The sequence below is a fragment of the Pseudopipra pipra genome, chromosome 17, assembly GCF_036250125.1.
Source record: "Pseudopipra pipra isolate bDixPip1 chromosome 17, bDixPip1.hap1, whole genome shotgun sequence".
In the NCBI taxonomy this organism is placed as follows: domain Eukaryota; kingdom Metazoa; phylum Chordata; class Aves; order Passeriformes; family Pipridae; genus Pseudopipra; species Pseudopipra pipra.
Window position 1 is genome coordinate 3284003 of NC_087565.1, and position 11183 is coordinate 3295185.

The 11183-nt window shown below is 59.4% G+C and overlaps 1 protein-coding gene across 1 annotated transcript; it reads right to left on the reverse strand.

Moving 5' to 3' along the window:
* Positions 1–311: 311 nt before the first annotated feature.
* Positions 312–10114, reverse strand: HCK (HCK proto-oncogene, Src family tyrosine kinase). Its single transcript, XM_064673824.1, has 13 exons — positions 9984–10114; positions 8517–8646; positions 8060–8102; positions 7704–7803; positions 7458–7556; positions 7197–7300; positions 6628–6777; positions 6180–6332; positions 5689–5871; positions 5190–5266; positions 2522–2675; positions 2179–2310; positions 312–1580 (listed from the first exon to the last, which is right to left on the reverse strand). Exons 1-13 carry the CDS (start codon positions 10097–10099, stop codon positions 1378–1380), a joined length of 1644 nt encoding a protein of 547 aa, XP_064529894.1. The 5' UTR covers positions 10100–10114; the 3' UTR covers positions 312–1377.
* Positions 10115–11183: the final 1069 nt, after the last annotated feature.

Sequence of the window (11183 nt, forward strand, 5' to 3'; positions counted from 1 at the left end):
GGGCAGGATGCTTGGCGTAAGGGGCGGGCGCGACGCCGCGGCCGCCATGTTTGGTGCGGGCAGGGCCGGGGCCATGCGGTTTCGAACCCGGTCCGTCCCCGCCGGTCCGGGAGCACGGGGCCCGCTCCCAGGGCCGCCCCGGACCCGCCCGGGCCTGCGGCCCGCTCCGAGAGATACTTCGGACACTCCCAGGCCTGGGGCTCGCCCTGAGGGGCTCTTCGGACCCCAACTTGCCCCATCCACGTCCCCCAACCTTGTCCCATTCGCATCCCCCTCCCGGGCTCCGGAGCAGGAGGAACGGCCAGGAGAGGAGAGGTTGATAAATACTTTATTGATTACAAAAAGAAGCTCACAAAGCAGATAGAAAAGAGCTGAAGCGTCGGCATTTGCCTCTTGGTATCGAAAATATAATCACAGGCCCTGATCTCCCTGCTGTTAAGAGGTACAGGGTTATCTTAAAAATAATATATTGCTTCCTTCTTTCCCCCAAATAACCTGTCATTAAATACTAAAAATAAACAACAACATTAAGTGAGTGTGCAGGGAGCACCAGGCCCTTGCTGACTCTGCAAATGCCCCAGCAGACATCAAATCCTGCCTCTGAGGTTTGCCATGGGGAAGAGGTTTCCTTGGGCCACGACTTTGGGCTCCAGAGGTTCCTCCCAAGGCAAGCAGAAGGGGATCCATCCAGGGACAGCCTGGAAAAGCGCCGTCTGTCTGTCTGCCCACCCTCCTGCACAGCCTCACCAAACCTGTGCTCTGCACCGGGGGGTGCTGTGAAAATACTGAGGAATGAGACCCAGGAGGGAGAGAGCAGGACACGTGTCTGTGACACTTGACATCCAAACTCCAGGATCCTGCGCTGAGGATGAGTCAAAGTGCTGCATCGCCTGGGAATGCCCTGGGATCTCTGGGACACAAAGGGACCAGGTGGGGCACGGGCACTGCAGGGCATTTCACCAAGGGCAGCGCAGCTAAAGCACCTGGAGAATGGTAGGATAAGATCTCAGAAGAATTAAAAAAAAACTAATCTGGGTTTTTTACTTTGTAGCAGAAGCAGGGCCAACCCCATCCCTGTCCCTCCTCCTGCAGAGGTGCCGGCATGGCAACCACTGTCCAGCCAGTGCTTCCCGCAGGCACTCAGGCTCCTGGGAAAGGCACAGGGTACAGCCACAGATCACTTCTCTCTCCATCCATCCCAAGCATGGCTCCCTCCTGCTCTGCTTCCAGCCCAGCCGCTCCAGGAAGGCTGTGGCTCCTCGGCCACGATGTATCCTGGGAAATCTGGGGCCAGGCTGGCGGGAGAAGCAGGGCACGGGTGGGACAGGGAAGAGCGGGATGTGTGGTCACTGCAGTGTCTGCCCCGAGCGTCCTGTGCTACAGCTGCTGCTGGTACTGGCTCTCTGTGGCAGTGAAGAAATCCTCCAGAACGCTCTGTGTGTACTCAAAGGTGGGACGGTCCTCGGGCCTGGCCTTCCAGCACCTCATCATGATGTCGTACAGCTCCTCGGGGCAGTTCTCCGTGCGGGGCATCCGGTACCCGCGCTCCAGTGCCCTGATCACCTCCACGTTCGACATCCCTGGAGAAACAGGGAGGCAAAGGTGGATGCCACACACGTGGATTTCTTCAAAAGGCGTACAAACCCCACACCCAAACCTGCTCACCCTGTGGGCAATGTCACCAGGAAGGAAAAAGAGTGGTTAGAGGGGTTGGGAAGGGGGAACTGCGGCTCTGGGTCAGGGAAACATGCGGACAACAGAGATGCTGGGTTAGTTGTGGCGTGGAGATTCGTACCCCAGAGCAGATGGGACTTATAATCACTTTGTAAAAATTAAAATAAAAAAAAAATAAAGGCTCCACGTCTCCCTGTGCTGTCTGTAACGATCCATTGCTTCCAATGAAAACAGGTCAGTGGGGGGGCAGAGCTGCTCCTCAGAACAGCCATTTGTGTTACGCCAGATCTTTCCTGGCTCATTTACAGCAGGATTTACAGACTAATTTCCTGTTGAAAAAAGATACCAAAGTAACAATTAGTATAAAATAGAGAGTGGTCCCTACTGATAAGAGTTTACAGAGGTTTCCCATGGTGCTGGAGGAGCTTAGATGCCATGGGTGGGGCCCAAAAAGTGGAGTGTGTCTTTTGGAGCCAGATTAGAGGAGGCATTTCACCTCCCTACCTGGGTAGGGGATGCGTCCATAGGTAATGATCTCGGTCAGGAGGATCCCAAAGGACCAGACATCAGATTTTATAGAGAAAGATCCGTAGTTGATGGCTTCTGGTGCAGTCCATTTAATGGGAAACTTGGCACCTGGACAAAGAGATACAACAGGAAACATGAACTCAGACCCAAATGCTGAGAAACGGGTGGTGAAATTTGGGGAACAAGAAACAAACAGAAGAGGAGGAAGTGAAGTGATGCAAATGAGAGGAGCTTCCCTCCCCTATCCACACACCCAGCACACACTGGTCAGTGGCTCTGAGGGATCCCTCAGACCCTTCACCCCCCAGCAGCTCCCCACCTTCCCGGGCCGTGTACTCGCTGTCCTCGATGACTCTGGCCAGCCCAAAGTCTGCGATCTTGCACACCAGCATTGCTGACACCAGGATGTTGGCAGCTCTCAGGTCTCTGTGGATGTAGTTCCTCTTCTCAATGAAAGCCATTCCTTCTGCAATCTGCCACAGGGTAACGAGGGAAATGCAAAGAGGCTGCTTGAAATAACACCCCCCCACACCCAGAGCTGAAGAAGTCAACAGCTTCTGGGCAGTGCTCAGAAAGGGATGAGAGGGGGCTGAGCCACAGCAGGAGATGGATGTCCCATCCCTGGAAGTGTTCAAGGCCAGGTTGGACGAGGCTTGGAGCAACCTGGTCTAGTGGAAGGTGTCCCTGCCCATGGCAGGGGGGTTGGAATGAGATGAGCTCTAAAGTCCTTTCCGACCCAAACCATTCTGTGATTCCGTGGGACCAACTCCTGTGTGGGAACCGTGCTCCGAGCAGGGAATCCCTTGCAGGAGAGGTCGGGGTTTGGGTGACCAGCACAACACGACACCTTTAAGCTGCTGTGTGAAAAAGGCCGTGAGAAATGACACCCAGGGAGCTCCTGTGCTCACGAGCAAGTGACTGTGGGTCTCTGCAGGGCAACGTGCAACCGCTTCTTCCACAGCTGTGCAGATGTGGAGGCAAGCATGTCACTCTCTGCTCAGGGAAGATGTGAGGCCAATCTCCAAAAACATCCACAAAGGGAAGCAGGGAGTCAACTGTTCCCCCTGCACAAAGGGATCAACAAATGGACTATGATTGCTGCAGGAAGGGTTTGCATCGCAGAGCTTCCCTGGCTAGGGCAGAAAACCACAGAGGTGGCTTTCCTGGGTAGGGTGGGGAGATGCCTGGGGTCTCCCAGACTAGTTTGTGAACAGTCAGCCTTGCCTGGGAGCAATATGGCTGTCCTAGCCCCCAGTAATCCCCCCACCTCCATCTTCAGAAGTCTCTGCACTCAGTGTGTGCAGCTGTCAGCCCTGATCATGCAGAGGTGACCTGGTGTGTGCACAACCAACCCCCAAATTTGTGCCAAGTTACCCCATGCCTGGATGTGACCAGCATCCAGGTGGTGAAGGGGCTGGAGCAGCCGGAGGGGACACCCCCCATCCCCACCACACCAGCACAAGCCAGCCCAGTGCGAGGTGCAGCTCTCACACAGCTCTCCCCACAAAATACAGAAGTAAACAGGCAGTGCAAGAGCGGAAGGATCATTTCCATGACCACAGATGCAGTTCTGCCGCAGTGACTCAGCCCCAGCAAAGTGCAAGGCTGCTGCCTGCTCATGGCAGCACATCAGCCTTTGGTCCCCAGTGCTGCTCCAAGCAGCTCCTCAGAGCTGTGGGCCAAGCTGGGGGTTGGCATGATCCAGCTTGCTGGGAACAGATGGTGTGCAGGAGTGCACAGCTGATCCGCAGACCCCGGCACAGCCCGCTCCAACAGCCAGTGACCTGGTCTAAACCCCCGGGGTCTGGGCTCCCATCTTGCCTTTCCTGTTGCTCAGGTGTCTCCTAGAAATGTTTCATAGAGGTACCAAGCTCAGCTCAGAGGGTCCCCGGATTTGGCCCTCAACGGGGGGCACTGGAGGAGCAGCAGGGACTCAGTGGTTGTACAAATGGTTACACACATGGAACGAGGTGTATAACAGCAAATTCTGCTGTGTTCAAAATCAGGTCCTGAAAATATCCCTGAAATAATTCTCACTGAGTGCTCCTGCCTCTCCAGCTGCCTCCCTCTGCCCATGACAGTCCTTTGGTGACTTTAGTGAACCACAAACATCCCATAGGCATTCCTGTGGGCCGACACAGTACTGAAGTACTCCTAGAGAGTACTCCTAGTCCCTCCTAGAGACCAGGAACTGTAGCTGGCTCAGCCTCCCAGGCACTGGGAGCACACAGGATCGTGCTGCAGGGGTCCTGTTTAAACCCATGTGGCTTCACACCCCCACAGCTGAGCTGTGTCCTGCCCTGGGCAAGGCTGAGCCAGGGTAAAGCACTACCTCAAGAGCACCTTGCTGGGGACATGGGTGGGATGGGGTGGGCATGTGGCCACACTGGGTTTGTGGGCCGAGTTGGGAGGTGAGGTTTGCAGGTAAACTGTCACAGCAATAGAAACCAACAGCTTAGCCCTGGGCTTGAATGGGCCACATCGACCAGCACCAACACATTCCAGAGAAGGGACTGTGCAAATGTGAGCTGTGAAAACACAACCATCCCTCACCCCTAGAACATCCACAAAGCACAGCAGCCCCTGTGTGGGCTGCAGGAACCACAGCAGCCTTAGAAGTCACAGGTTTCCTGGCCCCTTGGAAGGAGTAGCCTGTCCAACCCCCCTCCCAGGCTCTGTGCAGCTCTGGTGGGCACTGCCTGGGTGCAGGGGGGGCTGGCTATGTGCTGCAGATACCAGGCTGGGTGGGGGGAAGCTGCCACTTCTCCTTTCACACACAACTGCTCCTGTACAGGTGGCGGGATGGGGATGGTGAGCAGGCAGCAGCTGCCCACAGGGGAACCTCACTGCATCCCCAGCACTCCCAATGTCTGCCTGGTCAGACCCAGGCTCGTGGCTGGTGCTGCTCAAGCCCCAGGTAAGTTCAATCCCATCGTTCATCCTTCTCAGAGGCACAAGGGGGAGCAGGAGCCAAGGAAGGTCCTCACCTGGGCAGAGAAGTCGATCAGCTTCGGGAGTGGCAGCTTGTTCCCCTCATTGGTCTTCAGGAAATCCAGCAAGCTCCCTGCAGACAGGGAATAGTGCCAGGGCTGATGGCTCAGCTGGAGCCTGAGGCCATCCTCAGGGTGGCACAGGGTCCCAGGGAGCCGAGCAGGACAAGGGGACTCAGGAAACACATTTGATCCCCCACCCTGCTCCCATGGATTGGCCAAGGGGCAAACACTGCTGCAGGTTCCTTTATGCCTTGCTGAGTGCTCTTCCTCATCTGTCCCCTGTCGGGGGTCCCTCCTCTCCCAGAGCTGTCACCACATCCCCCCACCCAGCACCCTGCCCCGGTGGATAAGGCACACAGTGGCTGGAGCCAGACCTGCTCCCAGTGTCCCGGGAGCTGGTGCAGAGCCCGGGGATGCAGGATTGCTCCTGCACCATCCCAGGTGCTGCCACTCAGCCTGGCCCACAGGCACCACTCAGGGATGTGGGTGGCACCTTTCTCCATGAACTCAGTGATGATGTAGATGGGCTCCTCCCTGGTGACCACCGCGTGCAGCTTCACCAGCTTGTCGTGCTGCAGCGTCTTCATCAGGTTTGCCTCCTCCAGGAAGGCTTCCACAGACATGCTGCCCGGCTTCATCGTCTTCACTGCCACCTTGGTGTGCTTGTTGTAGGTAGCTGGGGGGTGGCACAACAGACCATTCCCAGGCTGCACTGGGAGCACTGGGTTTTGGACTCAAACTCCCCAGCCCTGCAGACGCAGCTGCTGTGTGAGGGCTGGAGATCGTGCACAGCCCATGGCTGTCCCCACACACCCAGCCCTGAGCAGCCCCTGCATTAAGGCAGGGCCACCTCCGTGTCCCCCTGCTCCTCTCCCTCTCTGCCTCTTTCATCCCACCATCCCTCTACCTCCTCCCCCATCCCTCACCCTTCCTCCTTCACCATCACCTTCATTTTCCTCACAGCTGCCTCCCCCTCACTCTCACCCATCCACACTTCTCCAAACTGCCCAGCTCCCAGCTTCTTCTCCAGCCTCAGTGAATCCCGAGGGATCTCCCAGGCATCCTTCTCCCAGGGCTTCTGCGGTTTGGGCACGTGGCAGGGGTGGGTGAGCTTCTGGCACAGCCCATCGCTCTGACCTGCAGGGAGCAGCCAGGACCATTAGCTGGCCCGTCTCACCGGCCACACTGTGCTTCAAGGGGGAGTCCGTGGGTATTCAGGGACACCAACACCCACAGCAGTGACAGCCAGCAAGCCACAGCACCAGGGGAAGGTCTGGGAATCGCTGCATGTTGCAGCCAGGGCCACAGCAGAAGCCCAGCAGTGTCAGGCAGGAGCCCCTCAGCATCTGCACACCCCTGTCTGCCTGGTGGCTGTTTGGCTCAGGAACAAAGCCCCACCTGCGGTGGTGGGGCCGGGCGTGCCAGGGCTCACCCTTGTAGTGCTGGACCAGCTCCTGCAGCGTGCTGAAGTTGTTGCGTGCAGAGATGTAGAAGCCGCCGCTGTCCAGGGTTCGGATCTTGTAATGCTTCACTGCCCCGCCCTGCATCTCGTCCCCGTCCCGCACCGACAGCGAGTAGCAGCCTGGTTGGGGAGGGGTGAGCTGGCAGCCCCCACAGGGACATAGCCCTGCTGTGCCCGGACATCCCATGCTCCCGGCCCTCATGGAGCTGTCACTCAGCAGAGCCAGCAGTGCCCATCCCACCGTGCTGCCACCACCCCTTCAGCCCCAGGCCAGCTACGGCTGTGCCCCAAACACCCAAGGCATCCTCAGCACCCAAAGCAGCCTCAAGTGCATCCCCCTGTCCCTGCCACGGGGCTCGGACATGTGGCAGCACCATGGGCTCTTGCAGGGACATGGGCCCCCCAGTCCCTGTGCGCAGCACAGCAGAGCCCCCAGCCTGGGGAGGGATCTCCTGAGCTCCTCTGCCAGGCAAATGTGGGTGAGGGAGACTCCCTGAGCAGGTGTTCCCCATCACTGAGCTCCAAACACCCCTCTGCACCTTTGGTCGTCTCGCTGTCCCTTATCATGAAGGACCCGATCATGTTCCCGGGGCCAAGGAGCTGCCGCTCCGCGTCCTTCCGGCTGATGCCTTTGAAAAACCACCTGCAGCAGAACCAAAGGAATCAAGGAGTGCTGCCGGGGAGCCCAGGCTGCTGTGGGGCAGGGCTGAGGGCAGGACGTGGGTGAGAATAGGGACAGTTGAGGTGAGGGAGTGTAGCACCCCATGGGACCAGGATCTGCCACAGAGGGATGGACTCACTCCTCTGTCTCCAAGGAGTCAGCTCGGGCAACATAGTTGCTGGGGATGAAGCCTTCACGTCCCGTCACCAGTGACCGTGCTTGCCACCAGGCCCCTGACCTGTGACAGAAACACCATTGGGTCGGCTCATGGCACCTGGCACTGGGCACCTGCAGCTCCTCCAGGAGCAAGTTCCAGAAAAAAATCCTGACAGGGCCATGCAAGCCTTCAGGAAACCCTAGGTGGGGGAATGCCAGCAGCACTTACTCCTCCAGCACCTTCAGCCGCTCTCCTTTCTGGAAGCTGAGGTCCCCAGCGTTCATTGCCTCGTAGTCGTAGAGTGCCAGCACCACACAGTCCCCTGAGACTGCAGCAAGGGAGCTCCCTGGGCACCCCTCCCCATGCTGGGATGGCTGCCCAGTCACTCCTGCCATGAATACTGGCCAGGACCCCTGCAGCACCCAGCACCTCCATCTTCATCACGTCACATCTGGCCTTCGAGGGGCCCAGAGTTCCCATCCCACAGGGATCAGCAGTGTTCCCCCCAGGTTGGAGAGGACCCAGCCACACTGACCCCACACGTTCCCACCTCCTGCACCCACTTGCAGCCCCCTTGTACCTACCATCCTCAGGCAAGGGCACAGCCACACTGGGAACATGAGTGTTCTGGAAAGTGGGACAAAACCAGAGAGTGACATTGCAGGTGTCAGAGACCTGTTTCCCATGGGGGTCTTGGCCCCCAATAGCAGTGGCAGGGACAGGAGGGCACCAAGGGGCATCACCAGTGCCACCTGACACAACAACCCACACAGCACCAGCATTTCCATCCCTTCCCAACACCTTAGTTTTTCTCTCCCTTTCTCCATAATTCCAGGATTCCCATCATGTCTTTTCTGTGCTTTGTTCCAGTGTGGCCTGGGCTCCTACCCCACAGCCAAGTCCCTGCCCCAGTGCACAGGCACTGCCAGTACCCACAGTTGGCCCCACTGTCAGTGCTGGCAGCTCCTTGGAGGAGAGGGGCTGAGCCCCCCATGATGGCTCAGCCCTGAACCCCCAGCTCACTCAGCAGCTCCCACTCACCCTCCTGTTGGCGGCCGTGGGGTCCCTCACATAGTGGCCCTGCTGGATGCCGGGGTCGGGATCAGGGTCAGGATCAGTTTTTACCGTCTTCTCTTGGACATCAGCTGCCTTCGACCTCACACAGCCCATGCTGCAGCCGAGGGAGGGGAAGTGAGGCCATTGCGACAGAGGTGAAAGCCCTGCTCCGGCCCCGTTCTGTCACAGCAGGCAAATTTTGGGCAGACAACAGCAGCTGCCATGGAGCAGCTTCCCAGCTCTTCCCCAGTTCAGAACAGGCTACAGCCACTGGGCACCGTGGCAGCAGAGAGCCACTCGGTGTCTTCTGCAAAGTGGGACCCTCATCACTGTGGTCTCCCCCGCAGCTCGAGACTCCCCACACAGCACTGCTGGTGCCTGTGGCCCCCCCCACCACGGGTCACTGCTCCCCACCACGGGTCACTGCTCCCCACCACGCTCCCCTGCTTTCTGCTGGGTGGAGCCGCCTCGAACAGCCAGCCCAGGGTGAAGGGAAATTCTCAACTTTCTCCAGCTCCCCAAGAAACTCAGTGGGAAAAAAATGCTTCAGGAAGCAGCAAGAGTGGGAAACCCCTCGCAAATGAACTTCCCTTGACCGGAGAGACCTGGGTGCTGAGAAAGGAGAAGGTGCTGGTGGTGACAGTGAAGGAGGAAGCTCAGGGCTGAGCCCTCGATGTGCACAGCACAGTTGCACTTCCACGACTCTCCAGGGACATCACTGTCATATCAACACCCCATTCCTCATCCTTCCCCGTGTGCCAAAGCCCAGGGCAGAGCAGGAGCAGCAGTGGCAGCTGTGAAGCTCGTCCCCCTCACTGGGCACAGGCTCTGGACTGTGCCGGATCCATCCTGGCAAACCCACACAGCACCTGGGTTAAACTCAGCTGTGCCCCACACTGGTGCCACGGCCAGTGCTTGCTGTGTTTGTCCCACACTGGGTCAGGGCATCCTGAAACACAACCATTCCCGAAGGTTCAAGGGTCCTGCTGGCACCTATTCTGCACCAACCGTGTGGCCGCGACAATCCCACTGGCTCGTGTGGCATAGCTGGCGTTCCTGGTGTATCCCACTCCCGAGAGCCATGTCCCAGGGCCTGTGCAATGTCCCCAGTCACAGGGGGAGGACCAGGCTGGATGCGAGTGCCCATCACTCCAGGAGAACGGCTGCCCGCAGCCCCCTGTCCTTGCTGCCCCGTGCCCTCGGTCGGGGAGGGGAGCAGCAGGTCCTCGGCAGCCCCTGCAAGGCCACTAAAAGGGACCCCCTCATCGGGGCTACACCGTGCCCAGCCGGGGCCCCCTGGATTCCCTGCCATCGCCCCATCCCTGTCACCCAGGGACCACCGCTCTGAGCGGGACCGTCCCGGCGCAGGGACGGACCCACCGGGCTGCCCGTGCCGGGCTGCTCCTCCGCCCTGTCCCGCCGCTCTCGGGGCTCCGCTCCCCGAGCTCTTACCTCTGCCGCCGTCCCGGGGCACGTCCCCGACCCCCTTCTGCTCCCAGTCCCGGTCCCGGAACCCGAGCTGCCGCCGCCGCTTTGCTCTGCCCGGCTGTGCTCCCACCTCCCCCCATAAGACCGCGCCCCTCACGGAACGGCCCCGCCCCGACTCCGCCGGTGCTGCCGGACGGGGCGGACGCGGCCGATTCCTCCCCCCCCAAAAGCACCGCAAGGACATCCCAGCCTCTCGTCACCTCGCTGTCCTTGGGGTCCCCCCGACGGGTGTCAGAGCCCTTCTCCCCACCCACTGCCGCCGGGACCCTGCGCGGGTTTGGGTCCTGGCACCGCAGAGTAGCCCCCAGGATGTTTCCTCACCTGGCGGCCAGTGGGGGGCACGAGTGGAGCACAGACCACGGAGTCAGCCTGGGTCTCCATCCCCAGGAAGAAGAAAAGACACCCTTGAGCATCCCATGATGGGGTGCAGGACATGGGAGGTGGGGGGCATAGGGTTTGTGAAGCCCAGCTCAGAGGGGTGGAGGTGCCCCAGGTCCCCTGCTGGCCCTGGTATTACCGTGCCTAAACTCCTCTTGGTGCCCTATCCAGCCCCAGAGCATTCCAGCCTTTCCTCTGCCCAGAGCACCCCTGAATTTGGGATAGGGACAGAATCAGCAAGGGGACCCGTGGCTCTGCCATGCCCCTGACCACGGCGCTGCTTGGGCTTGGGGTGTCAGAGGAAGCAGCCAGGGCGCAAGAGCAACTCACCTCATGGGGGTTTGCATATGTAAATGTCTTAAGAGAAAAAATAATTTGCTGTGGTAGCCCCGGCATCTGCTGCCCACACACCAGTCTGGGGCTGCAGCACCGTCCTATAGTCCCCTGCCAAATAACATCGGCTCGGGGCCAGCAGCCAAGGGCCAGCAGCCATGGGACATTAGATGGGGTAGAGAGGCCAGGGGACCTCAGCTGAGGTCCATCAGGCAGCGGGGAGCATGGCCCTGTCCCTCGGCGGCGGAGGGGCTGCAGGGCGGTGCTGCAGGAAGCCGGGTCCCGGGGCAGGAACTTCCTTTTGTGAAACACCCGCAGCCGCGGCTGGACGAGTGTCACACAGGCGTCACAGGCAGCAGCAGGCCAGCTGTGGCCCCTTCTTGTCCCAGCACACTCTCGCTGGCCCCTCATATTGCTGGGGCGAGCCTGGAACAGCTGGGAGCACCCCAAGTC